At 40.0% G+C, this 27,957-nt stretch overlaps 5 protein-coding genes across 9 annotated transcripts in view; 3 read left to right on the forward strand and 2 right to left on the reverse strand.

Annotated features, from left to right (window-relative positions):
- magixb (MAGI family member, X-linked b) overlaps positions 1 to 9,001 on the reverse strand; it is a 79,821-nt gene extending 70,820 nt beyond the window's left edge. Inside the window, exon 1 of one of the 5 annotated variants that reach the window (XM_077572184.1) lies at positions 8,742 to 9,001. Coding sequence is in view for 4 of the 5 variants with exons in the window: in XM_077572182.1 (XP_077428308.1) it covers positions 8,287 to 8,369 (83 nt within the window). In the remaining variant the exon portion in view is untranslated. Of the gene's footprint in view, positions 1 to 5,885; positions 5,921 to 8,286; positions 8,506 to 8,741 lie in introns of those variants that run through there. The other 4 variants (XM_077572182.1, XM_077572183.1, XM_077572185.1 and 1 more) reach the window with 4 other exon arrangements.
- Positions 9,002 to 10,560: 1,559 nt separating this feature from the next.
- Positions 10,561 to 17,162, forward strand: gpkow (G patch domain and KOW motifs). Its single transcript, XM_077576271.1, has 11 exons — positions 10,561 to 10,763; positions 10,912 to 11,114; positions 11,301 to 11,440; positions 11,544 to 11,650; positions 12,691 to 12,904; positions 12,981 to 13,113; positions 14,978 to 15,116; positions 15,203 to 15,323; positions 16,369 to 16,438; positions 16,772 to 16,857; positions 16,946 to 17,162. Exons 1-11 carry the CDS (start codon positions 10,579 to 10,581, stop codon positions 17,075 to 17,077), a joined length of 1,530 nt encoding a protein of 509 aa, XP_077432397.1. The 5' UTR covers positions 10,561 to 10,578; the 3' UTR covers positions 17,078 to 17,162.
- On the reverse strand, positions 17,021 to 20,114 carry pqbp1 (polyglutamine binding protein 1). The gene is made up of 7 exons (XM_077576283.1): positions 19,954 to 20,114; positions 19,331 to 19,398; positions 19,125 to 19,236; positions 18,567 to 18,667; positions 18,289 to 18,477; positions 17,764 to 17,821; positions 17,021 to 17,678 (listed from the first exon to the last, which is right to left on the reverse strand). Exons 2-7 carry the CDS (start codon positions 19,395 to 19,397, stop codon positions 17,528 to 17,530), a joined length of 678 nt encoding a protein of 225 aa, XP_077432409.1. The 5' UTR covers position 19,398; positions 19,954 to 20,114; the 3' UTR covers positions 17,021 to 17,527.
- Positions 20,115 to 20,270: 156 nt separating this feature from the next.
- timm17b (translocase of inner mitochondrial membrane 17 homolog B (yeast)) lies at positions 20,271 to 23,618 on the forward strand. The gene is made up of 6 exons (XM_077576292.1): positions 20,271 to 20,373; positions 20,998 to 21,097; positions 21,169 to 21,232; positions 21,302 to 21,430; positions 21,740 to 21,850; positions 22,092 to 23,618. Exons 1-6 carry the CDS (start codon positions 20,348 to 20,350, stop codon positions 22,172 to 22,174), a joined length of 513 nt encoding a protein of 170 aa, XP_077432418.1. The 5' UTR covers positions 20,271 to 20,347; the 3' UTR covers positions 22,175 to 23,618.
- Positions 23,619 to 23,920: 302 nt separating this feature from the next.
- The window catches only part of cacna1fa (calcium channel, voltage-dependent, L type, alpha 1F subunit a), a 36,225-nt gene continuing 32,188 nt past the window's right edge, over positions 23,921 to 27,957 (forward strand). Inside the window, exons 1-3 of the mRNA XM_077569579.1 lie at positions 23,921 to 24,228; positions 26,492 to 26,684; positions 26,767 to 26,872. Coding sequence (XP_077425705.1) covers positions 24,210 to 24,228; positions 26,492 to 26,684; positions 26,767 to 26,872 — 318 coding nt within the window. The 5' untranslated portion in view covers positions 23,921 to 24,209. The remainder of the gene's footprint in view (positions 24,229 to 26,491; positions 26,685 to 26,766; positions 26,873 to 27,957) is intronic.

Genomic DNA, 27,957 nt, shown 5'->3' on the forward strand with positions numbered 1-27,957 from the left:
TTACACATGAAGACATTGAAAGTAACAAGCATTGAAATTTACTCATGATGCGTTTAAGTCCTTGAAAAGTGAGCGTTAGCATCGTCAGCCAGATTCGAATGATGTAAAAAAAATAATGTTTTTAAATCACCATTTCCCTAAAAATCAGGCGTTAAAATCGTGAAAAATAAAGCAGTGTGCTCTTTTGAATACTCTGGCCCTCTCAACTGTCAATCAAAGAGCACTTCTACCAAAAATGGATGCTACGTTGGCTAGCATCTTTCTAATATATATCTGTACAACAACGAAGCGCTCTAAATTGGCTATACCAGCGCACAACCCCAGCCCATACGCTGGCTGACAAGTCGAACACTCTAAAAAACAAATGACCACAATCTTCCAACTCCCCTCCATGATGTGTATGTACTCAAGGCTGACAACAAGGCGCTCTAAAGCGGCCACGCCAGCGCAAAGCCATTGTTCACATGCTGGCTGTCAAGTCTGACTTGAAAAAAATAATAATACTAATATTTCCCGCGCCTTACTATTCCACCTTTCTCTGCATGGCGTACATTCACTCACAGCCAACAATGAGGCGCTCTAAAGCAGACATGCCAGCAGATTATTTGAAGGAAGTTGCATATTCACCATAACTGTGCTAGAAAACGTTTGATGCAAACAAAGGCACTTCAAATCTTATACAGTGGGGGAAGGGCGACTCATGCGGCGCCAATTTAGGCACACTCAAGGACACTTGGGAAACTGTAATAGTGAAAAACAGTGTACACGTTACCTACATACTGTAGTTCACTGTCTTAGCATATTTCTAACATTTATATGCAAACATGTAGAATGTAGTTAGAAACAAATCTCTATATTGACCTCCTAAGGCTTCATATTTCAGATTTAGTCAAATGTAACCATACTTCAGGGTCTACATTTGAAAACACTTGCAAAATCTAAATATTGGTCATATTTGGGTTTCAAAAGGCCATGAAAAACATGTGAAAAAAAAACAAAATAAATGAGACGTTGGGTTAGCGCTTTTTTAAGCCGAATACTTGGTCATATAAACGTGTACCGGGGTACTTCTATTCAACAGATCATTTGTTTGTGTTCTGCGTATGCTCTACTTGCAAGAAATCTTGGTTTTCAGGAACTAATTGTATGCATGGCGGCCATCTTGCGTTGCCACTCATTCACTGCCATTGACGACTATAGACGTCAAAAATTAATTTGAACTATTTCTATTAGTATAAAAAAAATCCACTTTTGTTAACAAAAGTATGAAAACCTAGAAAACATTTTTTTATTGTACATTTAGAACAATAATAAAATGTATGAAAATTCATTTGAACAATTTCTTTTAGTTTAACATTTTTTCTCCACTTTTGTTAACAAGAGTATGAAAACCTAGAATTTTTTTATTGTACATTTAGAACAGGTATAAACTTTGTGACTAATTGTGAGTTAACTAGTAAAGTCATGCGATTAATTAAAATTAAAAATGTTAATCGCCCCGACGTGATAAAAAAAAGAAAAGATTATTAAAAATTAGGGGTGTCAGGCGATTACAATTTTTAATCGTAATTAATCGCATGACTTCACTTGTTAACTCACAATTAATCACAAATGTTATACCTGTTCTAAATGTACAATAAAAAATTCTAGGTTTTCATACGCTTGTTAACAAAAGTGGAGAAAAAAATGTTAAACTAAAAGAAATTGTTCAAATGAATTTTTGACGTCTATAGCCGTCAATGGCAGTGAATGAGTTAAGCAACACTAACTTGAATACATTGATTTCTCTTTGGCGTTTTCACATTATTTTCGGTCTCTACGGGGAAAATGCCACAGTGTGTATCTATACACACACATAGGTGTCCATGTCTGCAACTCACTGGAAAAACACAAGTAGAGGTAAAAAAAAAAAAATTAAAAAAAGGAGAGCAATGATGATGACATGTCAAATCGGTAAAATTACCGAATGAACAATTCTGAGCTCTCCAGGGAAAAAAAAGGAAAAAAAAAAACTAAAAAAGATGGCGAAGTGATGTTGTCCGTCCGTATAATGTTCAACTATAGATGAATTCAGTGATTCAAAGGAAAATCTTTTGTGATGAAGGTCCATAAAAATAAACATACTTTTGTTGAGAGCACAAATGAAAGTGACAACAGGGTGGGGGTGATTTTCTCTTAGGAGACACTTGATCATACGGGATCAAGGTCAAGGAAGACATGTTGTGCTGTGTACATACGGCTGTGCTGAACAATACCGCTGAGAAAAGAAGTCCTCTCACTTAGTCCGCCGTGACGCATTACGCCTCACGCTGCGGCCGGAGATGAGCTCTCGGCAGGAAGCGCAGACAATCTCAGCAAACTATCAGCTGAGAATTACATATGAAAAACGGTCAATACTGTACTTTTTTTTCTTTATTTTTCAATCGAATCAACATCCTGAGAATTGAAAGTCTTTTTTTTTTGTCTGGTAACATTTGACTCTTTACATTTGAAAACGGATGATTTTCTTTCTGTACTTTCTAGCTCTTACTTTGTGAAAATAGGCTTGCTATTCTTTTTTTTTAATGGAATATGACATGACACACACACAAAAAAAAAAAAAGACAGCGAGAGAGGTAAAGTCAACCGCAGTTGAGATATTGACGGATTGGGATATTGGGGTCTCCTTCTGAGGGTGAAAAAAAAAAAAGGCAGAACAGCGACATGAAGGAAATTCAACAAGAAAGCATGAACCACAAGATAATTCTCGTCCGTGACCTTATTTAAGAGAACTGTTTGATGTTGTTGGCTCTATGAGTACAAGAGTGCATGTTATGGTAGATTAAAAACTAGGGGTGGGAATCTTTGAATGTCTCACGATTCGATTTGATTCAGATTTTTGTGTGTGCGATTAGATTCAGAATCGATTTTTTATTAAGAACAATTTTTGATTCAAAATGATTTGATTGACAATGATTTTGGCTTCAATTTATAGATGTTCAATGAATCGTAAAGATCTACTCCAGTCTGACACGCTAATGCTAATTAGCGCTCTACTCGCGGCACTTTTCTACGCTGCAAAAAAACAACTTTTATTGGAATAACTTGATTGTGACTTTTTCCTTCTACTCTCTAATGTGGCTACAACTTAACAATGTATTAGACCGCGTGGAACCACACTGCCCCTCAGTGGCCAAATTGGGTACTACATGAGCAGCGCTCCCAATAAAGGCAGACACAAACTAAGGGAAGACCGTTTAAAATAATTTAAATAAAATCCATTTTGGGACATTTAAAATCAATTCTGAATCGTACTAAATGAGAATCGTGATTCTTATGAGAAGCGATTTTTTTGGCACACCCCTACTAAAAACCACCACCTTCTGGCATTTAAAAGAATCTCTGTCTAATCTAAAAAAAAATTAAAAATCACATACATGTATGGCTTTTCTCATCATTAGCCAACTTCACCTATTTTTGCAGGTCTATATACACATTTTAATAGTGTGCCCATATTTCCCCCCTATATGGTCTGATGTCCTCGGTCAAAACGGGGCAAAAATTGTTGTGACTGTGTTTTGGCTTCGGTCCTTGTGATGCATTAGTCACTCTTATTTTAACATATAGGCTTTTATTCTGTCATATAGAATTGTGCATTGCCCTAGCTGGATTTGCTCAGTGACATGTCTGTGAGGTTTCCGTGTGTTCTGCATTCAGCCCAAGGATTCTTGTTCAAGGTTTCTTCGTCAAGGTCTTTCTCCAGAGGCCATCCAAATTCAACCCTGCTCTCTGTTTTTACTTTGTATTTTTGCCTATAAAGACTCTCTGTTTTTCATCTTCCATGTCCTGTCTGCGTTTGGGTCCAAATTCCACACCTCAGGTGACAAGAATGTGACAAAAACAGCCCAATTGTCTTTGTGTGTCCCGGGCCTTGAATACTAAACGTGTTCAATATTTACAACCAAAACTCTTCATGTGCGTGGGGAAAAAACGAAAACTGAGTCATGGCTCTTCAATGGGCTCTTTGCACAAATCCACGACTTCCTGAACTCAATACCACTCCTTCATTTCCTGTCTTTCATGATTGGACAAACTGATTAATCCAGGTGTGTCTGGCTATTGTCGTCGTGGTTACTGAGGTCAGGCACACCTGGATTAATCCGTTTGTCCAATCGTGAAAGACAGGAAATGAAGGAATGGTACTGAGTTCAGGAAGTAGTGGATTTGTGCAAAGAGCCCATTATGACGTTGAACGGAGTGTAGCCAAGCAAGGAAGCACTCGGACTCAGGAAGAAAGAAACGACTGTAAATAAAAAACAAAGATGTCCTACCGGATGTTGATTATTATTATTTATTTATTTTTTTAACATCAGTGAGAACCTTTTTTGGCTGTCACCATTTTACAATGCTCCCTCTTCTGGTCCTCTTCGGAAACACTCGGGTAACATCGGGTCAACATATACGGAAGTGTTTTTATTGTTCTTTGTTATTTTGAGATTATGAGTGATTATGCAAATTTATTTTGTTGTATTTAATGTTTAACATTTCTTTCCCAATGCATTTCAATGGGCGTCAATTATATGTGTATTGTCGCTATGGTAGTGGTCGACTGTAGACTAAATATACAAGTTGCTTAAATAAATATATTTTTCCATCTTTTTATTAAATCGCTGATTGCTGATTGACTCCAAAAAGGCTGATGGCATAAAGAAAAATTTAAAATATTAATAAGAATAATACAAAGTTATTTCCATAGACACATTGCCCTATTTATGATCGGATTGGTGATCCTTTTTTTTTTTTTACTCACTGATCAACAATCCAAAAATCCTGATCGTGTAAATTCTCCTTTACACGGTCTTTTAAGTACAATGTGAGCACTTTTGCCACCCCCAAAAATGGTCGAGTCACCATACCGTATGTGGGTGTGGTAACCTAATAGGCCGCTGGCTTCTAGTGAAACAAAATGAGTGATTGACAAGGAAGGTCACACCTAAGCAGGTCTTCTTCAGGTGTGTGTGTCTTCCAAGTGCGATGGTGCTGATTCAGTACAGCGCCGGCTGAAGGTGACCCCCTCCCTCGCCTGCCTGTCTCACCACCCAATATTGATCCCACTTGTCCAACTCACATCCGACTCAAGGATACACGGATTCATTGCTTTCTTGACATTTCAGATACGGCCCTGTGTAAATTGGAACGCCACGCGTGGATCTCTTATTGACTCGCTCGCGCTATCCCAGTTTAACCACTTAACGGCGGCTCATCCCATCGGAATTGAATCACGCTGAAAAAGGTAAACATGGGAATGTTGTTGCTCTTGTTGTTGTTGAGATTTGGCCAAATGTGGGGGGAGGACTAAGAATAGAGCCGACTACAAGTGCAGAATCTAAATGCAGTGGCTGGGAGCAAAGGTTTGGACCACAGATGGGAGAATGTGCCTGCGTAGCCCCTGCCCTGTCAAGGGTAAACTGCGCACACGCACACACATAAGCACACGCGCGCACGTATGCGCACACACCGTTTTTCGCCTCACCTTAAAACAGCAGCATGAATATGCATAAAGCCGAAGGACACGGGAGGTACCTAATTAGGCAATCAGCAACTCCCCAATGCATTCCCATGACAGAGGATGAACACGCCGGGCTGGCTTTTTCTTCCCTTCTTGTTAGTCATGCTGCCCGTCCACATGCATTCCCACTCACGGGGTGAAACCAACTTGGGACCATTATCGTCGTGATTATGAGAAGGCCAGAGCAGGCTTTGCTGTGTTATTGTTAGAACAAATTCATCACAACATCCTTGACTGCAAAGAGCAAAAGAGCAGAGTATAAAGTCAGGGCCACGCAAACTCATCTGTCACTCCCCTGCGTAGCCGCGGGGACACGCCCTCGACAAATAACGCATACCTTGAGGCCGTTATGCGCATCCTCGGGCGAGGAAGTCCACAAAACGTCTATCTAGTTTCCTAGTTGAGGTGAGCCGGAGTCAGTCACAGCTGGCAGACACCCTGAACTGGTCGCTACTCAGTCGCGCGGGGGGGGGGGGGGGGGGGGGGGCCTTGAGATGCAAGTTTGATTCGATACGTGACCACAAGTCTATGTCAAATCATCTGCTTCCATCAAAATGAATGGGAATGCTAACAATCCATTTCAACTTCCCAACAAAACAAAATTTTAAACAAAAAAAAATGCTCTCAATAATATTTAGAAAAGCATGTAATTAAATACAACGTAATGAAATGAAAAGTTATTGCCGCATTTTTTTGTTCGTATCAGTTCAGCTCGTATCGAGAAATATTTGTAAGTCGGGCCACTTGAACCTGAAGGCACCACTGTATGGCCAAATTTAGTGTGTTCAATTTACTCATTCACTGCCATTGACGTCAAAAATTAATTTGGACTATTTCTATTAGTTTAACATTTTTGTCCAGTTTTGTTAACAGGAGTATGAAAACCTAGGAAAAAAAATTGGACATTTAAAACAGATATAAAATTTGTGAATAATCGTGAGTTAACTATTGAAGTCATGCAATTAATAACAATTAAAAATATAACTCGCCTGACGCCTCTAATTTTTAATATTTTCTTTATATATATATATATATATATATATATATATATATATTAAATGTCTAGGTTTTCATACTCTTGTTAACAAAAGTGGGAAAAAATGTTAAACTAATAGAAATAGTTCAAATGATTTTTTGACGTTTATAGGCGTCAATGGCAATGGATTGGAGTTAAGCTGACGCGCTAACATTCAAACTCCATACAGGAAGGTCGGAGACGTCCGCTCGAAAAGCAGCAGCATACACCACCATTGTATGCTACCAGGCAGCCAATGTTGGAAAATACAGCGGGGCCTTGAGATATGAGTGACGAAACTCACAAGTCTTTTGAGATAGCCGTCATTCCTACTGTTTTTTTTTTTGTTTGTTGCTCTGACTTGCGAGCAAAAACTTGAGATATGAGCACTGTTAGGACTAAGGTGGTAGTGACTCACTTCAATTTACAATCGGCGGCAATATCTCAAAAAGTAGCTTAAAGCTGTTTATTGCCACTTAGAATTTTAATATCACACTAAAGATAAAACAAAGACAACAGTGTGTATTCTAAACAACATTGTCTTGAGAATACTCCCACTAGCTTAATGCTACCAATGATGGGCTAACAGTTAGCATTGATATTTGCTGTGTTGTAACCCACTCGTTATGGCAGCAACAGTTAATGCAAAGGTGCACCAACGTTGAAGACACTTGAGTTTCACGCTGAAGATTTAAATAATCATTTGGAGAGAAAAAAAACACTCGTTTGAATCTGATCGATGGTATTTTTTTCCCCCCTTTGTCACAAGTGGATAATCAAGGGATGGCTCCACATGAACGGAACATTTTTCTACTATTTATCATAGAATCAATTCCAAAATCAATCAAAGACATTATTAGCTACCCTTCTCAAAAACTACAATGAGCATCTGCATCTTTATTTTATTATCAAGCTAATATTTTACAGGTAAAGTCCGCAAGCTAAAGACTTACGTCAGCAATACGCAACGTTGCACAATGTCCGTTATGGAAAGCGCAGTCTAATTCATTTGAACTATGCGGTCCTTTCCTATGTTAAAAAGAGAATCTTTTCATCTCTCCTAGACACATTGATGTCATCCAACAAATTTTAAGGAAATGTGTCATAATTAGGAAATTTGACTTTCTGAGTCTTGGTGATGATTTTCATTGCGTGAGTATATAACTATATTATACTGCCTCCTGGTGGACAAGGCAGGCACAAGAGAATTAATTAATTAATTGAATCGAAACATTAAATCATGATGCACCAACTGTTGAATATTTTTAAATTCCATTTAATAACATTATTTTATGTTACACAATAAAAATAAAAAAAATAGAGAGCTATTTTCCTTATTTAAAAAAAAACACATTAAAAACACTTTAATTTTGAACGGATTAAACACATTTCCATTCATCTAAATGGGGAACGATGATTTGAGATATACGAGTGCTTTGAGTTACAAATTCAGTTTGTATCTCAGGGCACCATAGAAACAAATGGATGGATGGATGGGAAAAAAAACAACCACTTGGACGCCCTCACAAGAAGCAACGTTGACCTTTTTTTAAGATGCAAACTTTGGGGTGAAAAAACCCCACCTGCAAGCTCACGCGCATCAACTGCTGCGCCCAAACTCCACCTGTCCACGTGACTCGCAGCACCCGTACACCACATGACATCGTATGCCCACTCCACGCGTGCACGCGAGGGATGCATGGTGGAAATCCAGTTTACTGACCTGCCGTGGCGCTGACACACACACATCCTCTTCAAGCAGTTGAGCCGCTCAAAGAGGATCCGTTTGAACGCGTCTATATACATTGCCGGCCGCCCGGGGGTGCACGTTAAATCCTGCACTGTGGAATGTATGTTTTGATGTGGAGAAAGCGCAAGCGTGGTGGCTGCAGTGATGAGTGCCGCCGCCGCCGCCGCCACGTCCCGGAGAAAGAAAGTCGAGCGGATGCGCGCGGCTGACGGGATATTTGGACACTAGTGAGAGATGTTGGAGAGAGGAGAGAGAGAGGAGAGAGGGGAGAGAGAGCGGGGTGGCACATTGACATGCTCGCGCACGCACGCACACCCAATCTGGCAAGCTGCTTATAAACGTGTCGCTCTATGGATCAATGCCTGACATGCTCTTTTGACTTATGACGTCACCAAGTAGCACACTTTTCATCCCGAACAAGCTCTTACCTCCATCTCCGCTTTCTCCGCTGTAAATTCAATACGGGCCACTTTCTTCTGGCACAGTCAATGGGCTACATTTCTTTTTTCTTTTGTTGTTGTTTTTTTAATTTAAATTAGCGTTATTGGCAAAACAAACAATTTAGCCCGAGGTGTCATTGAAGTGCAGGCGTGGTGCGTTCAAGACACCCAGCGTCTATTGTTGCACGCGACGAGCTGTGAAGCTGCATGACTCGGATCGCGGAGATGTCCACAAGAGAAAGGAAAGAGATTCCACACTGCTCCTGGAAGTCGAAATAGTGAAGAGGACAAATACTAAGAAGGTCAAAAGGGGCGGAAGCTTGGGAGGGAAGGAAAGGAGTTCAAAGTACCGCCCCTTGTTTTGTATCAGGAGATCTACCTGCTGCTGTATCACTCCCCACATAGCAAAAAAAGTCTCCCATTTGCTACATTTCAGTGGTCGCACGCTTCTTTTAAGTACGGGGGGGGGGCAGTCGTCATTACTTATTTTGAACATGGTTGCTGAATAAAAGATGGACCATAATCAAATGTAACTGGACGTGTTCAAATTAAGTAAACTCAAAATATTTTTTCTGGCGCCCCCCCCCAAAAAAAGTTGTAGTTACAGAAGCGTATTTCTGCCAATCCAGAAAAAAAGTTATATTGCGTTATAATATAAAAATAATAATTAAAATTCATTAATTTCATGTTTAGTAAGTTTCACATTTTAACAAGATATACTGTACCTCACAGTATCAGTTTCACATTTTAAGCATGAAGTTGTCAGGTTAAATCAATCCATCCATTTTCTTAACCGCTTGTCCTCACAAGGATCACGGGGGGTGCTGTAGCCTATCCCAGCTGGCTTCGGGCAGTAGGCGGGGTACACCCTGAATTGGTTGCCAGCCAATTGCAGGGCACACAAAGACGAACAACCATCCACACTCACAATCACACCTATGGACAATTTGGAGTGGTCAATTGACCTGCCATGCATGTCTTTGGAATGAAACCGGAGTACCCAGAGAAAACTCACGCAAGCACGGGTAGAACATGCAAACTCCACCCAGGAAGGTTGAATCCCGGACTCGATTTCACGTCCTCTGCACGTGCTGCTAACCAGTCAACCACCGTGCCGCCCGGTTAAATCTTAATAAGAAAAAAAAAAGTAGAGTCAAATGATCAATCCACCAAGCAATCCTTTTGTAGGTTCTTAATTTAATTTCACCCATTTTTTTGTGTTAAATAACTCAGAATGTTGGGTCGGTTCATTTTTGACCCAGTTTAATTGGGCTATTCAATCAACCCAAAAAGTTGGGTCAAACGAATAACCCACAAAACAACCCTTTCTTTTCCTTTTTTTTTTTTTTTTTTACTTTTTGGGTTAAATAACTCAAAAAGTTGTGTCAGTCCATTCTTGACCCAATTTGGATCATTTTCACCCAACAGTTTTTAGAGTGCATCTTACCGTAAAATGCCATTTTCTTTCCTTTCTGACATTAGCTTCCGGAAATGGATTTTCAAGACAAAAACCTCAGGTAACCACTGCTGTATAATAAATTGCCAAAGACAAATAAATGATGTAAATAAATATCAAACAAGAAACACAAAAAATATATAATTTTTTTCTACAACCAAACACTGACCACTATGACTACGGACTACGTGTGTTTTTTTGAGGTGGCATTCAAAAGAAAAAAACTAAAACGTTTTTACACCCAGTGCAAAAGTTTTCAAAACCATCTATGATGTTGTCTGGCCGCTTGTTGTCTCTCGCTTTAAAACACTCCGAAAAAAACTACTACTCCCATGATGCTGTTCTTCCACATGACGTCACCAGAACTCAATGGCGTCGCACGGCAATGGTTCGTGCTCCCCCTCGTCTTCGGAGGACCAAGGCGAAAAGAAAACATCAGTTTCGTTCGGTTTTGCTAAAACTCTGAGCAAATTCAAACCTCCGAGCAGCGACGCCGTGTCAGCGAAAGATGACATCGATTATTTGACCGGAATCACCAGGAAAGAATTACAGAGGTAAGCTAATGCTAACCGGGTTTTGTTTGGAAGGCTGGCGTCAAAAATGACATTTTCATTTGGGTTTTGGGTGTAGTTTTATTATTTTTAGAAATCCGCTAAGTGTAAAATCGATTGTGAGTTCGCTAACTTTGTGTAATGTTTATAGTACGAAGCCATCTGAAGGTTCAACGGAACGTGTCATCCCTCTGATCCTGAAGAACCGCTGGCGGGCCCCCGACCAAGAGGACCAGAACCTTGGAGATGCAGACAGAACTCGCAAATCGGATCAACTGAACGGCGACGGGAGTGAAGACAAAACTCACGAAAATGATTCCGTGGAGGCTCAGGCTGTTAAAGAGCTCATTGAAGGTATGTTTACTTGCAGAGCACCATCATTTGCCGTCAAGTGTACTGTTTGCAAGTACATTTTGATACAGAGTAGAAAAGAGCTGTTATATGTTTTTCAAACAAAAAAAGTCTATAAAACCTTCTCAAGTACACCCACCGCACATTCACAGTAACGGCTGACTTCCTGTGCTTGTTTGCCTGTGGTAGATTCAAGGCGGAAGCTGGAGGAGTTGCAGTCGGAGGCGAACCTCAACCTCAACCTCACCATCCCCCTGTTGGCACAGAACAAGGTGCCTGATGGCTTTGAGGATGGAGACCATTTAAATGTGGACCTGCGACCACAACCTGTGAGTAGATGGACTGACCGCATAATATCAATATGGTGCAAATGGTCATTATGTGGCTGGTCGGATTGTATGCTTATATGTGTTATGTTGTGTTCACCTCAAGTCAACAGATGAGGATTACGAGCGAGTTCCTGTTGAAGGCTATGGCCTAGCAATACTGAAGGGGATGGGCTGGAAGAAAGGGGAAGGCATTGGGCGCACATTTAAACAGTAAGTCTTGTTGTCGTTTATTTCATTACAAGTTCAATTATTGGGCAATTCTATGTTATTGCATAGATGAATGAAAATTCGACACAGCCCTGTTTGGATGCCAGGTTTTCGTGCAATAAAAAAATTAGATCAACACAAATCATTTCAAAACTTTTTCCATTATTAATGTGACCTGAAACTCTTACAATTCAATTGGAAAGAAGAAAGAAATCTTCCTAGTAAAATAAAAGACTGCGATAATATAGTTGCACAAGTCTACACACCCTTTGTAATCAGGATGTGGCTCAATTTAACTCTTTTCATTGCCGTCTTTTCCTAAAGCATTTTCACTCATTTCCAAGGCTGACCAGAATATCATGTGCTATGACTAAATATACATAATATCATATGAAAGATTGGATTCTGATCTTTAATTAAAAAAAACAAGTTTGATTCTACCTTATTCCGTTCTTTAGTAATCGCCATTTGAAAATACCAAATGAGGAAAAAATTAGCTTTTTGTAAAAATAAAAAAAAGAAAAAGAAAAAAATGCGTTTTCTGCACAACAGTGGCTTTGACACTAATATTTTTTGTTTTTTGTGACATCGCAAACGTCTCAACAGTCCTTCCCTTCATCGAAGAAGAATTAAAAAAAAAAAAAAGTATTTACAGAAGATGTGTGTCAACAAACATTTGGTAAATTACTTACAAAACGTTTGGCAAATTAACAGGAATGTTTTTTTGTACTTGTGTCTTAAACCCAATATTTTTTTTGTGTGTGGTAAAGAGTAAAGCACAAGAGTGACACTCTATGTGCAAAGGAACCTTTCAGGATCTGCACACAGTCTTCCTGTTTTTAGGCAAAGTGAGCAACTGCTGCCATCAAGTGGTCACCATTCGCCATTACAGTGCTTCCTGGGCTTCATTTAAGGAGGAGAGACGCTTAAAAGTCTAATCCACCCATTCACAAAAAACAAAAAAAAGGTGTCTCAGGCATCTGGTTCCCCTTTTCAAGTTCTATACAACAGTAATAACCAATTGTTTTGTTTTTCTGTCACAGAGATGTGAAACCATATGAATACAAGCCCCGTGTAATCGGCTTGGGTCTCGGGGCGGATCGCTCCGCCATCAAGGATCTGGAGCCCGGCAAACGTCGACGCCCGCCCAAGCCCGGCGAGGAGCGCGACAAAGAGGAAGAGGAGGAGCGGCTGGTGTTGGCTCGTGGCGGATGCGTGCTGCTGGAGTCCGGAGCGCACAAAGAGCGCTACGGAAAGGTCACTATCTATTTTTGATCACTCCCACGAGAAGATGCACAACCAGCTGCTTCTCACCACATTCTGTCCTGTGCAGATTGAGGCTCTGGACACGGACAATGCTCGCGTTTTGGTCAAGTTGGCGATTGGTGGCGATGTGGTGTCAGTCCACCAGTATGCCGTCAAGCTCGTCAAGCAGAAAGAATACGACAGATACGGCAAGGACCTCAGTAAGTGGAGGGGGTGGGGATTAGATTGGTTTTTGGGGTCAGGACTGGAGGCGCAACCATAGAAATGGTTTGACTGCTTTTTGTCTTTATTCACTGCAGATGTCCAACAGTTCATCAATTAATCGATAAGCGTATTTATAATCGATTACTCTGTTAATCATTTCGAGCCATTGTTATACTTCCCTCAGAATTTCAGCCTCTTAATAGTAAATATTGTTTGATTTCCGCAGCCCTACATCAAAATATGACGTTTATAAACGTCTGCTTTTACTTCAGAAAACAATGAATGACATTTTTGCATTTCCTGCACGTTACAGATAGAGATGCAACGATAAATGCAATATCGTGATATCACGATATTAAAAGCAGCACATGTGCTCAAAAAGTCAGGTCGATTTCCATTTGTGCAGTTGTAGCACCCTCTGGTGGCTAGTTTTTTTTAGTGCAGTTTAATTTTCACAAGGCATGTTTTGGCCCTTCTATGTTTACAATCCACACTAATGGTCAGATGAAGGGGAACGTAATATGCTTGTGAAGCGGTAGGAACTCAATGTGTGCTTGCATTAGCAAGTAAATGCCTCAATATTAAGTGTTATTAGGGATTGTAGCTTGTTTATATACATTGCTGTTATGTACAAAAGCACAATATTGAGGTTTTTTTTTAGTTTGAGCTTCTTCTTTTTTTTTCTACAATATTGTGACTGTTTTTTTTTTAATATCGCCAACCTCCCCACAATATCGTGATAATTATCATGTTGTCGGGTTCATATCGTGATGTTTGGATATCGTTACATCCCTAGTCCCAGAACAAACAAGTTACTGAATCACAGTTAATTTCTATGTACATTTTCTGTACTGACAACTTAAAATACGGTGCTGTTTTTGAATGAAAGAATGGAAATTGTAAAAAAAAATGTTTTATCTGATTCATTAAAAAAAAGAATCAATAGATTAATCAATTATTAAAGTAATTGTTTGGAGCAGCCCCAATTCAGTGTTTCCCAATCTTTACTGAGCCAAGACACATAATTTACTTTCCATGACTATTTTCCTAATAGACTTGTATTGCTATGCATTAAGGCAAAGGGGGGGGGGGGGGGGACTTATTTTGAAATTAACGTTATGATTTTAACTAATTTGCTCCCAAAAATAAATAAGTTCTAAATTAAATATTTTAAGTGTCCCAAAGACGTATTTATACGTTTTTTTGTCAGTTTTTTTAATGCTAGAGCATACAGAAAGCTTTGATGCTGCCTCTCGACCGCAAAGAACGATTGAAGAAATGCTAGTTATCACACAAATGACCAGCAGATGGCAGCAGAGCAAAAAAGATCAACCAGGGCCATGTTGAAATGAATTACTCACAATTCTAAATAGATTTGTGAATAATGATGAAACTTAGCTATATTCTAAAGCTAATTGCTGCAAAACGGGAACAGATAAAAATTGATTTTTGAAAGAAGAGACTTTAATCTTTCTTTTGGTAGGTTCCATGTTTTTATAACAATAGAACACAATAAATATTTTGTGGGCCTTGCAAAACCAATCAAAATTCAGTAAAACAGCCAGGAGCGAAGGGGTTTGCTTCAGTGAAAATGGCTGGGAGTGAATGAGTTAATGATGGTCCAGCTCACATAAATAAAGCCCCTGAACTACAAAAAGTTTGACACCCGTGACATAGATATTCAACTGCTCAATCTGGATATTTTAGTCAGGATTACACTAAAATATATTTCCCACCCAACAGTCTTAAATTCAGCAAAATCCTGATTTATCACCTTTAATTCCCATGGAACGTGCCCGTGAATTTTGCAACCGTACGAGTTATCATATAAAACACTAACAAAGAGTTTCTCCCCACCAGGCCGTCTCAGCAAAGCCCATAAAACCAAACTAAAAGAGGAGGAGAGGCGGCACACAGACGAGGTCAAACGAGCGTCTTCCGAAAGAGTCGGAGGAAAAAATAACAGGAAAAGAAAACCCGGAGAATCCAGCCACGACAGGTCCGTCCGTTGTCCATAGAAAGCACACAATATGCATTGTTTGTGCTACCCAACTTAATAAAGAAAAACGTTTGCTCTTTTTCCAGAGAGACGCCTCCAGAAAAAGAGGCGAGGCAAGCAAAGGCGCCGCCCTCCTGGCTCCAGAGAGACTTGAAAGTTCGTTTTGTGGACAAAGATTTCAAGGGGGGCAGATACTACAACTCAAAGGTATTTGGCCAATCAGCCCGAGCATCGTTTATTTCACAACCGGCATTGAGATGAGGCACATATTTGACATTGACTAAACTCTCACGACACAGCGGACAAAAATGTCCACGTTTTCTATATGATATTTTTGGGGGGGGACTTTGGTCACTTTTTTCAACTGCTCTTTAGGGGTGTGCCCAAAAATCGATTCTCTTAAGAATCGCGATTCTCATTTAGTACGATTCAGAATCAATTTTAAATGTCCCAAAATCGATTTTCTTTAAATAATTTTATACTGTCTTGCCTTTGTCTGTGTGTGCCTTTATTTGAAAAGCTGTTCATGTTGTTCCTGGTTTGGCCTCTGAGTGGCAGTGTGGTTCCACGCGGTCTAATACACTGTTAAGTTGTAGACAAGGAAAAAGTCACCATCAAGTTATTCCAATAAAAGTTGTTTTTTTTTGCAGTGTGGAGCCGTTCTTTTGAGTGATAAAAGTGCCACGAGTAGCGCGCTAATTAGCATTAGCGAGTCAGACTGGAGTAGATCATTACAATTCATTGCTCATCTATAGATTGAAGCAAAAATCATTGTCAATCAAATCATTTTGAATCAAAAATCGTTCCTTCTACACAACAAACAAATGGATATTCATGACATTTTTTTTTCTTAATTGACGTCCATGAATCATTCATGGTGAAAATAAATAAATAAAGTGGACCCCTATTGGTTTGGGAAAGGGACAGAGCCTGACAGCAAATACTTGACGTGACTATAATTGCCTACATTAATAGTTGAAACCGTAAGTGGACCACAAAGTATGAGTCCAAAATACTTGGAAAGAGGCTCATAGCATTAAAAAATGTCCTTTAGAAAGAAAGAAAAAAATCAATAAATTTAATTTGGAAAACGAAACCTATTTTTGAATTGTGGGAGGTGTCCTGCTTTATAGTTCTCATCTCCTTCCAACGGTACATTTTGTCCCTCACAAGTCTCACACTAAACTAAACCTGAATATCAAAGGTCAAAATAAAGCCAAGTTGCTAACATTATAATATCGTCTTCTTTCAGATGCGCGTGGAGGATGTCTTAACGCCATCTACGTGCATTTGTCTAACTGAAGAAGGAAAACTGATAGATGGTAAGTCCATAGATTTGTCTTTTTTATTATTATTATTATTATTCAATAGATCAGTGATTCACTAAAGTTGGATTGCATCAACAAGGTTTATCCGGTGTTAAAAATATTTTTTGGGGTTGCACCATTTGAAATTAATCAATAGGGATTTAAAAAAAAATCCTCCTTTAAAAAAATATTGGGGGGGAAAGAATTGCTATGACATTATTTTCCCAAATCAGAGAAAATGTTTTGGGGGGTATTCGTATTTCAAATGCAAACGATAGCCGGTCTCTATGACAAAATATTACTTGAACTGAATTGTGACCCTTTTTTTTTTTTTTTGTCTTGTGACAGATGTGAAGCAGAACATGTTGGAAACAATTGTGCCCAAAAGTGAATATGACACCATCATGGTTGTACTCGGGGAGCATCGGGGACAGGTGAGTCCAAAGTCCTTTCGGATTTACTCTTGGATCATTTGAATGTGTCTGAAGTCATGTTGTCGGCCTTTCGTGCTCGTTTGTGCAGGTGGGCCGTGTTCTGCAGCGGGACAAGAACAAGTGCACAGCGACGGTCCAGCTTGACAGACATGAAAGGAAACTCTTCACTTTGGGCTATGACTTTATTTGTCACTATTTGGGAGCGACAGACCACTGCTGAAAATGGGCAAATGGTTCAATATCTTATTGGAACAACAAAATAGTGTTTTGTAATGTTTGTAATAAAATCCGAAATTTGCACAAGAGTAATCGTTTCACTAAGTGAAGCTGAGGTAAAAGTAGTCGGCCCCGGTTTCAATTACTAAACCAGCACATAAGTCGCCACGTTATCTTTGAATTAATTAGCAAAATGTGTCCTCAAATGGCTCCACTGACAAACGTTCCATTCAGATTATGTCACAAGCAACATATTTACATTGGTTCTTTTTGGTTTAAGAACTATAACATGGAAATAAAAGCAAACTGCCACCAACGGAAAAACCTTTTATCAATTGGAGCAGCAATGTTGACAAATGAAGTAACATCTGTTAACAGTAAGATGTTAAATAAAACATCTGTCTCCCCAGCTAACACTCGTTGCTTACATCAAGAAAAAAAAAAGAGCAAAATGTTACTCCTTGACAAATTGGTTGGCTGCGTTAGCGCGGAGTACGGCGCCCGGGCTCGGGTACGGCCGCTGCTGAAACAGTGGCCCGGCGGCCGTGGTGTCAGCTCCCGTCTTCGCTTCGTTGCGTTTGGGAAGGCCGCTTGACCACAAGCCCCTACAAAAACATTTTGTTCAAGTTGGATTACTTCCACTTGGGAACAAACAACAGGACCAGGAAGTCATGTGTCATGACGGAGTACCTTGGAGCATCAGAATATGCACTCGGGTCCATGGGGTCCATTTCATCATCTTTTTTACCTGAGAAGAGACAACCTTGAATTGTTTGTCTACCACGTTTTCCAAATGTATGTGTGCGAAGATTCAAACGGTATTTAGCACTGGAAAAAATCTTGTACGTTATTTGGAGTGCAGTAAACCTCCCCCTCCATTGTGAATTCTGGGTCCACAGTCCTGCTATTTCATTCACAATTTGTTTTTGGTACGTCTTGTATAATTGTTCTGCTGTCTTTTTATTTGGGGTGTAATTCCACTCTAGGCCACTAGATGATGTCACACTAGCACAGTAAATTTGAAAAGTGCCAAAACACGAACTATTTCAAACTCACCCTCATTTTTGCTAAAAACTATTTCATGTCAAATCCTCTTCAATCCTGCTTTTTACGCCTACAGAAAGCGACGGCTGTAGGTTCATTTTATAATGTATGTTAAATCGTCACAGACCATAATATTCTGTGGGTGAAAATGCAAAATAGATTTGAGTGGACCTCTTTTGGCCTTGTTATAGGGTGCAGCGTCGTCCCTCCTCTGCTTTCTTCTGTCTCGTTCGCGGCGCTCATCCCTCTCACGCTCGCGCTCTCTTTCCCGATCTCGGTCTCGATAGCGCTCGCGATCTCGGTCCCGCTCTCTGTCCGTCTTCTCAGACTGGCGCTCGACTCTGTTGTCCCCCGCGTCGGCTGTAATTCAAGGCAAAGTTAGGACGAATATCAAAACCATACTAACTTTGGGGATGTGTGTGTGGGGGGGTCTTTGTTTTGTAATAAACCTTTTTGTTTCTTAGCAGCTTTTGTTATTTGAGCAGACGGGTCGTTTGGCGACAGCCAGGCCACCAAGTCTGTCTCCACATTCCAGTAGTAAGGAAGACCACTATGTTGACAAAAGGAAGAGAAAAAAAAGATTAACAGACCTGGGGAGATCATAGAGAAGGAAAACCCTGGACTATTTTTCATTTACTGCAAATAAATATGCTAAATGACAATATTTCCATTTGGAATTTAGGTTGATAGTAGTTTCTAGAATAAAGCAAACATGTTTATTTTATCAACCTAGGAAAATCAGATAAACTACTAGTAAGGTAATTACTCTGCAATGGTCTAATTTTCCCCCCACCTAGCGCTACATAATCATGAAAATAGAAATGTATTATATTCTTTACGGCTTTAATGACTTCCAACTTATTCTAGAACGCTACATTATCTGAAAACCCCCCAAAAAATACAATTTATGAAGAGAATAACTTTTTATTGTCCATCAAATTACGCGTAGTAGATTTGTAAAAACATTTGTCTGGATGAGTTTTTTGCAGAAATCAAGCAATACGTACCAAGAGGGGTCAAACACTTTATACCAGTTTGGCGGCAAACTTTCCACCCTGGTGGCTTCATAATCGACATTGTTGTCGTCGTAATCTTCAGCAATAATCTCCTCATCTGCCCCTAGAACGACAAAACGACATATGGTACAGGAATTAAATCCATTGAAATGGCGCTGGGGTATTTTGGTCTAATGTGTTTTTGTTCAGCGCCTAACCTTGTTCTGTAGGTTTCACAATTCCTCTCTTGGCCAAGCGGGCCAGCAGTGCTGCAGGAAGGGGCATCCTGAAAAATTATGGACAATGTTGTTTTACAAAATTTATCTTTTAGTTTCATTTATTTAATTGACTGTTTTATAAGATATAGGGTGAAATAGTATCACCTAAAATGCTGCTGCTGTTTATTTGCATGTAGACCCGTAATATTAACAATTGTAAAACTTGTAAAGCATGTTCTCAGCTACCAAAGGCTAAATAAAGTAAGTCATATATTTAGAAGACTAACATTATTCCACTTGTGAGGGAGATTTAAATATATTGTTAAATATACTGTATTCGGTAAGAACAATAGGGGCTTAGTATGTTTAGGTGTTTATATTTTATATAGTTTTTTAGCAATGTACAGTATGTGAAATTTACGCATACGGTAACAAAGCAAAGGTAACGCTCGTATGCAAGTTACGATTTTAGCAGTGCAACATGATGGAAAGTATTAATTCAATACGAAAGGGCGAAAAAGAGCTCTCCTCACTCGTAAATGAAAAGATACAGTAAATATGCGTTAAAGCATAAGATGAAGTGGCAATGAAAGGCAGACTAAAGCTAAGTAAGTCATATTTACCTGCTTTGAGACAATCGCCAGCACCAAGAGAATCGCTGAAACCACTTCCTGCGGCTCACATTAATGACGTCATCATGTTAATGTTGTTAGGGAAACTGTCGTTCACGAAAAGCTAGACAGCGCAACTGAACTGAACTACATTTCGCCGCAATAAAAAACAACAACAATGTGTCCCTAAAATAAAAGGGGGAAAAATGTCACTGGGCCAGTTATTATATATAGCATTATCAGCATTTGGGTAATGTAGTTCTCCCAATGCGTGTCGCTGACGCTATGGTCGTTGGACTCCAGACCACTAGGAAGTGCAGTCTCTTTTATCAAGAAGAGACGAAGAAGAAACTTCAATGACGGCGACAATGACAGTGACGTCACACAGTCATCCACCACAACAAAAATGGAGGAATATGCTCGCGAACCTTGGTAACTGTTTTTTATTTTTATTTTTTTTATATTAAAACGTATTAAACCCTTCTACCTAATTCTACATTTATTTGTATTGTGTCCAAGTAGTTTCTAGAATTATTACCTGTGAGGACGGTCAGTCGGCTAAATCAAGAGATTAAGATATTGCCATGATCGAGCTTTACTCTGCTTAAATTCATTGTTCAGTATCATTTTATCTTCATTCGAGTTGTACTACAGTAATTTCTGCTACACTACTTGTCAAATTAGGCTTGTCACTTTTTTCAAAATGCGGACACGACGTAAAAAAGATGTTTCGACTTTTACCATCTTAAACTGAATATTTGTACTTCTGCTGACTAGTGTATGAAAGTGTGTGTACTTCTATCACCTCTGACTAACACAACCTTTACAATACCAAGATGTTCAAAAAGTACTGGATGTCTGTCTGCTAATCATACAGGAAAAGTAATGTTGCCCATTCTCCCCAAGATCCTATAGTGCCACAATTAAAAGAAAATCAAGTTTAGAACAAATACTGTAAGAACAGATTGTATGCAAATGCTTGTCAGTTATCAATAATAAATCTTGTGTATAGTCTTAGTCTATTAAACTTTGTGTAATGTTGCAAATGTTTGTCAGCCCGTGGAGGATAGTGGATGACTGTGGAGGTGCTTTCACCATGGGCACCATTGGCGGGGGGGTGTTTCAGGCCGTGAAGGGCTTTCGAAATGCCCCAGCAGTAAGTGTGCATATCCATTCTTTCCCTCTCTGTTTTCCTTTTTTGTGTGTGACAATACTGTAACATTTCAGGGAGTTGCACACAGACTGAAAGGTAGTGGAAATGCAGTGAGGTTAAGAGCTCCACAGATTGGCGGTAAGCAAGTCGCTGAAGCCAGGTGTTTGAACTGATATATTAACGACACTCTCTTGTTTTGTTTTTCAGGTAGCTTTGCGGTATGGGGAGGCCTCTTCTCCACCATTGACTGCGGTTTAGTTCGCCTGAGAGGAAAAGAGGATCCGTGGAACTCTATAACGAGTGGCGCTCTGACGGGCGCCATCCTGGCAGCACGCAGTAAGAGAAAACTCAAGTAGGCACCACAGGGGTACGTCATAGTCGGAGCACAATCCGTTCACATTCTCATTTAGGTCAATTATCTTTGTCTTTAATAGGGGTGTCAAAATAAGTGTTAATAATGAGTTCACTATACTAAGTGGAATTCTAAAAGCTAATACTGCCGGTGGAATACTGATAATATAGAGTCATATAAAGCTGAGATTGATGAGAGCAAAAGAGAAAGTAGAAGTCTGCTAAAGTACCAACATTAGTACACACACCATTTTAGATTCCCACATGAAATTACATGTATTTTTATTTTTCCAGGTGGGCCATTAACCATGATGGGCTCTGCCATGATGGGGGGAGTTCTGCTCGCCCTAATTGAGGGTTTCGGAATCCTCTTAACAAGATACACAGCACAGCAGTTTCAGAACCGTAAGTGACAACACAAGTGCAGTGGTATCATTGGTGCTTGTAACACACGAAAAAGAGGTATTTAAAAATATGTATAATTCTACATGTCACTTCAGGGGCTCCGCAGAATAACATATTTTGCACAATTTCAGACTTCGAAGAATCATAAGTGTCAGGCCCTCGAAATCAACTTTGAGCATGATGATGGCTCACATGACATGGCCAAAATCACTAATCCATACTTGTTGTTGTCCCCCTTCAGCAATTCCCTTCGCAGAGGACCCCAGTCAGTTGCCTCCAAAGCGTGAAGAGCACAACGCGGCACCAAAGGCGCACTTCCAGTAGAGCCGCAGAGGAAGGATGTCGGCGCACTTGTCACTCATTTCAGTCAAGGGATACAGACAATGACAGAGAGTGACTCCTGATGTGAAAGGCGACTTCTCTCAGGTGGAAGTGTCCCTGTATTGTCACTAGGGAAGATGTAAATGTTTTTTGTGAATAGAAACAATCGTTATTTACGTAAATACAATGGGGCCTTGAGTTATGAGCTTTATTCGTTCCGTGATCACACGTATCTCAAATTATCTTATCAAAAATCATTTTATTCGTTTATTCGTTGAAAACCTCAAAATAAATTTTTCAAAATATTTTTTCACTAAATAAATGCACTCTTTGTCCACATAACTTGAAAACATGGAAAATGGGAGGCCAAAATATGAGCGTATCAAATGTATTGTCTTTCCTTCTCCTTCTGTGATTACAGTTGGCGGTGGGCAAAGTAGCTTAATGGGGCATTAGCGCCACCAACTGATATTGTCCTTGTGCTGCAAGGAAAGTTTACTGGCGCCATCTAGCGGCGGGGGGTCAGAAGGGCACCCGTATCTTAAAATTTGCTCATATCTCAGGACAAATAAATCGGCCAAGCGATGGAAATACTCCCAAGTCAAGGTACTCATATCTCAAGGCATCCTTGTATGTAGCGTTTACATTTTAACTCAGGGAGAAAATGGTTCTGTATTGTAGTATGGGATGATGCAAATATTTGTAAAAGTTATTTACACAAATATACAACGTTGACATTTTAATAATACATTGAAGGAGGTCATTCAAAGAAATGGGTGTAAATATTGAAAATCTTTCAACATGCTGGAAATATTCTCAACGAAGAATGTCAATGTTACCTTGGAGCCAAGGCACATGTTTTACCCTGTCACTTGCATAGATAGTTGAGCAAATAAGTATTATTTGTCATAAATAAACAAAAACAAAAATAAACGGCAAAAGGGAAAAAAAATAATATTGAATAATTGAAAGGAAGGCGGAGTAGTAGTACCCAGAGAAATTCCATTGCAAGGGGTCCCTGTGCTTGCATGGCTTTTCGAGGTTAGTCTGGCAGACATTCAAACTCCACATTGCAGAAATGTTGTCATTCAAACTACAGAATGATAGATTTGAAATATTTGCCTTGGCTCAATAAAGGTTGCGATCCATGACAGACCATTGTGCTGCTAAAATGCTTTTTTTTTGTTCTCCTAAAGATAGGATCTCAATTTAGCAACGTGAGTTTGTTTTGCTGTATAGAATGTTTATTTTCTTACGTTATTTATTCTAGTAGCTCAAATGAAAAAAGACATCAAATGTTGTTCAATCAACAGACTGCTTTTTGTTCACCCTCCCATGCGCTTTGTTTAAAAAAAAAAGTGTAATGTGTTAAAAAGGGAAAATAGCACTTTATAAAGCTGTATTTCATAATGACAAGTAGTACAAACAAATAAATTTGAAATAATTAAACCCGTCATCATGAGTTATTGTGACACCCAGTGTGTGTGTGTGTGTGTGTGTGTGTGTGCGTGTTATATTACGTGCCATCAGTATTCAATAAGTCTATGAAAGTTTTTTTTAAAAAAAAAGGCTTCTGCCAATATAAAGAAAATAATAATACATTATTTTTGGTATATTAAATATAAAATAATATAAATTATTATGATTATTATTACTACCGGCCGGAATGAGCTTCGTGTCACTGCACTGTGTGACTAAATTCCCGCGGGCTTCACCTGGTAAGATTTCCTCCTCAGCGTGTCATCCCTTTAAACGGCTCAGCTGTTTAATCCCAACGCTTCGTTGGTTGACCACCGCGGAGAGTGGCGGACATTTATGTCCACTTGTCCAGCCACTCCGAGCTGGGAAGAAGAATTCGGCTACTTTTTGGATTTCTGCATGCATGCGGACGCTCGTCGCCGGCAGCTGCGTGCGCGCACACGCCGAAATTGTGTCGCCCGTGCCAACTTTTAGCGTGCGGTTTTCTTTGTGTGTCCCGGGGAGGGGGTTGATGCCGGTGGCTTTGCTCAGCCCCACATCGCGGTGACAAACTCCGGACATGGAGGGAGCCAAGAAAGGTAGGCTGCTGCTGCTTCAGCTGCTGCTGCTTCCCACCGCCGTCCGGATGCAGCGTAAAGCAAATATCCAATATGACACATTTCCCAGTGGCTGCTTGTGCTTCAGCAAGTGTCATTGAACTTTTAGTTGTGTTGTTCACCTTCGTGACGTCATTTGGGAAGATATTTCTAGGGAGTTTGTCTCTTGTCCGTGCAGGTCTTTTGTTAACAAGTGTACTAGTGAGTGTACCTGAGCTGCCTGCTGGCCATGTGGGCCCTATTAGCAACTAGGTCACATCTTCAGGTCTTATCTTGTCTGTCTGCAGCCACAACCGCATGCTGCATCATGAACGAAAATGTCTGTTGCTCATATCAACCAGTGGAAGCGGCAAGCTGTCTCTCTCTATTTCTCTCTCTCTCGCTGTCCTTCTCTCTCTCTCTCTCTCACTCTCTCTCTCTCTCTCTCTCTTTCTTTCTTGCACTCTGTCCTTCTCTCTCTCTCTCTCTCTCTGTCTTTCTTGCACACTGTCTCTCCCTCTCACTCTCTCTGTCTCTTTCTCTCTCTCTCTCTGTTCTTCTCTCTTTCTCTTTCTATCGCTGTCTCTCTCTCTCTCTCTCTTTTATTCTCCCTCTCTCTTTCTCTGTCTGTCTCTCTCTCTCTCTCTCTCTGTTTCTTCTCTCTCTCTCTCTCTCTCCCTCTCTCCTTACATTTAATCTCTTCTCTCTCTCTCTTCATTTCTTCTCTCTGTCTGTCTGTCTCTCTCTTTGTCTCTCTCACTCTCTCTTGGTTTCTTCTCTCTCTCTCCATTTCTTATCGCTCCCTCTCTCTCTTCATTTCTTATCTCTTTCTCTTCGTTTCTTATCTCTATCTTTCTTCGTTTCTTATCTCTATCTATCTATCTATCTATCTATCTATCTATCTATCTATCTATCTATCTATCTATCTATCTATCTATCTATCTATCTATCTATCTATCTACTGTATTTGTCTGTCCTGTGAAACTGTCATGTCTCTAGAGTCTAGGCTCTCTACTATCTGTCCTTCAATTGGTCAATTTTAAATATTTTGAAATCTGCTCCCATTTACACAAAAGAAAAATGTTATTTTTCATTTTTTCCCCACTACTTTAACGAATGTTAACCAAAACATTTCCTTAAAACCAAGGAACGTACCAAACCGTTATTTTTGCCCTACTGTAGTGTTACACAGCTGGTGGTTATGCATATACAATCGATGTAAAAAGTCTACAACCTTTGTTTTTGTGATCTAGAAAAGTAAACCAAGGTAAATAAGTCAATTTAAAAAAAACATTGTGTGTGTGTGTGTGTGTGTGGGTGTGTGTGTGTGGGGGGGGTAATAATGTGGTTTTCACAAGCGTGCACACCCTCTTATTGTGGGGACTTAGTTAACCAATCACATGCAAACTAATGTTTAATTTAACACTCGACTACCAGCATTTAAAGTGCCTGATGAACTCCAACTAAAATTCAGTGTGTTCTTCTAGACTTGTCTTATTCTTGCAGTCAAAGAGAACTTCCACAGCATCACAGGCCAGGAGAAGGGTACACAATATTTCCAAAGCATTAAATATCCCGTAGAACACAGTAAAACCAGTCGTCATCAAATTCAGAAAATATGGTACAATGGTGACATTGCCATGAAGCAAAGGAACTGCAGGAATTTCTGGCAAGTACTGGCTGATTAGTGTTTAATGCATGTGACAACAATCGTCATCTTCGTCATATTTCTTGGCTATGCCTGGCTTGGCTACAGTTTGCGAAGATACACTTAAAACTTCTCAACGCATGTGAATTATTATATATTTTTTTCAACTGGAGTAGTCAAGGTGAAGGGAATTGTGAACAGTTCAAATTAGTTAATTTATTCATTGTCAGTAAAAATTAACTAGATCATTATTTGGTGTTACTCAGAGGTACTTTAAATGATGGCAGGTGAGTGAGAACTCCCGTTTAACATGAGTTTGAATGTGATTGGCTAATTAAACACAGTTACACCACCAGTTATAAAAGGGTGTGCACACTTATGCAACCACATTATTTTAGTTGTTTGTACTTACACTCTTAGAAAGTTATAACTTGTAGATGAAATTAATGGTGGAAAATATTTTGAAATAATTTGTCTTGGTCGCATAATTTTACTTCCCAAAAACTGCATTTGAACAGGGGTGTGTAGACTTTTTATATCCACAGTGTGATTTCACACGTTTTTCTTTCCAACGCATTTTAGGCTTTGAACCTAATACCTGCTCATTGTTTTTGGTAGAAGCCCCTCCAGGGGGGGCCGATGGAGGGAAATCCGACACCCTGGGGTCGACCAGCTCGGCCAAAAAGCGAGGCGGGGGGGCCAAGAAAGCCATGCAGGCCAACAAGTCTGCCCTGCGAGCCCCCCGAGCCCTCTGCTGCCTCACCCTCAGCAACCCCATCCGCATGGCGGCGCTGGCCCTGGTGGAGTGGAAATATCCTTTAAGTCTGCCGTCGTCACGTTTCGCTTCCCTCGCGTGTTGCAAACGTTGATGAGGCCTTAACCGCCGTCTTCACACCCTTCGATATCTTCATCTTGCTTGCCATCTTTGCCAACTGCGTGGCCATGGGGGTCACCAAGCCGTACCCTGATGATGACTCCAACGCTACCAATCACAAACTGGTACGTTCGTTTGCTATCACAAGGCTCAGTTTATTGGTCTGCTCAAATGGCTGTAAAGTGTAAATGAGTGTCTCGTAAAGTTGACACCTCAAAGAAGAGTGTCGTTAATAACGCCACCAAATTCGAATAGTTAAAAGAAATTGCCAAGTGCTTATAATGAGGCTTGAAAATTGTGAAAAATCAAGCCAATTTCTCCCCTCTCACGTGATGGGGGCGTGTCCTGAATGTGCTGAAACCACGCCCCACTCAACTGTCAATCAAATACTACTTCAACCTGGAACAATTGTTGCTTTGGCTAGCATTTGTCTCACGTAGACCTGTCGCCGGAGGCTGACCAGTATTACCATAGACAGCATTTACAGTACATACACATACAGTAGACGGCAACGCTGTCGTGAGTACGTTGATGCCGCAGCCATATTGGGTGAGGCAAAGTGAAGCTATTTGTGAAGACGCCTTGTTCAGTTTCTCCTTGGAGATGTATCATCAGGCCACAACTCATTCGGTTAATAAGGAACCTTTATCTATTTATATTATCCCATTCTAAATCAATCTTACAAATTATTTGCCGATTTATTGGTGAATACAATAGCCACATCCAATATGGCGGATGTCCTGACGCTTCGAACAGGCCACCTGTTTGAACAGTGTCTGCGGCCCTCTCACGCCTGCACATATCTTCATATTTGAGCCATAAAATAAAATAAAAAAACACGAAAAGCAAAAGTCAAGTCAAAAATTTTCTTGACAATATGTTCTATGTACCTTCACTTAAACACACCATTCTTATTAATATTGCATTTGTGTGGTATGAATTAAGCAGAAAATTCCACCCGTTTTTTTCCCACTTCAGAAGGCGGCCATTTTGCAACTTACTGTCGATTGAAAATGACATCACAGTGTCTCAGAGCTCAGCATGTGTTACGGCTACGGACTGAATGGACTGTAAATGCCACTTACTCACCGTTGGGAGAAGTGAAGCCACCGGCGGCCATCTTACGTTGCCATTCACTAAGGCCGCCTAACTTGAATACATTGATTTCTCTGTGGCGTTTTAAATTTATTTTCTGCCTCTATGGAGAAAA

This window comes from Vanacampus margaritifer, chromosome 1 (genome assembly GCF_051991255.1).
Source record: "Vanacampus margaritifer isolate UIUO_Vmar chromosome 1, RoL_Vmar_1.0, whole genome shotgun sequence".
NCBI lineage: Eukaryota > Metazoa > Chordata > Actinopteri > Syngnathiformes > Syngnathidae > Vanacampus > Vanacampus margaritifer.

Bases quoted from the DNA above. Each gene is read 5' to 3' on its own strand.
- gpkow (XM_077576271.1), top strand. From the start codon at position 10,579: ATGGCGTCGCACGGCAATGGTTCGTGCTCCCCCTCGTCTTCGGAGGAC. The intron at 11,651-12,690 runs GTAAGTCTTGTT...TTTCTGTCACAG, and splicing joins ATTGGGCGCACATTTAAACA to AGATGTGAAACCATATGAAT. The intron at 16,439-16,771 runs GTAAGTCCATAG...GTCTTGTGACAG, and splicing joins AGAAGGAAAACTGATAGATG to ATGTGAAGCAGAACATGTTG.
- pqbp1 (XM_077576283.1), bottom strand. From the start codon at position 19,397: ATGCCCCTTCCTGCAGCACTGCTGGCCCGCTTGGCCAAGAGAGGAATT. The intron at 19,237-19,330 runs GTTAGGCGCTGA...TTGTCGTTCTAG, and splicing joins TGTGAAACCTACAGAACAAG to GGGCAGATGAGGAGATTATT. The intron at 17,679-17,763 runs GTACTCCGTCAT...ATGTTTTTGTAG, and splicing joins GCATATTCTGATGCTCCAAG to GGGCTTGTGGTCAAGCGGCC.
- timm17b (XM_077576292.1), top strand. From the start codon at position 20,348: ATGGAGGAATATGCTCGCGAACCTTG. The intron at 21,233-21,301 runs GTAAGCAAGTCG...TTTGTTTTTCAG, and splicing joins AAGAGCTCCACAGATTGGCG to GTAGCTTTGCGGTATGGGGA. The intron at 21,431-21,739 runs GTAAGAGAAAAC...TTATTTTTCCAG, and splicing joins CGCCATCCTGGCAGCACGCA to GTGGGCCATTAACCATGATG.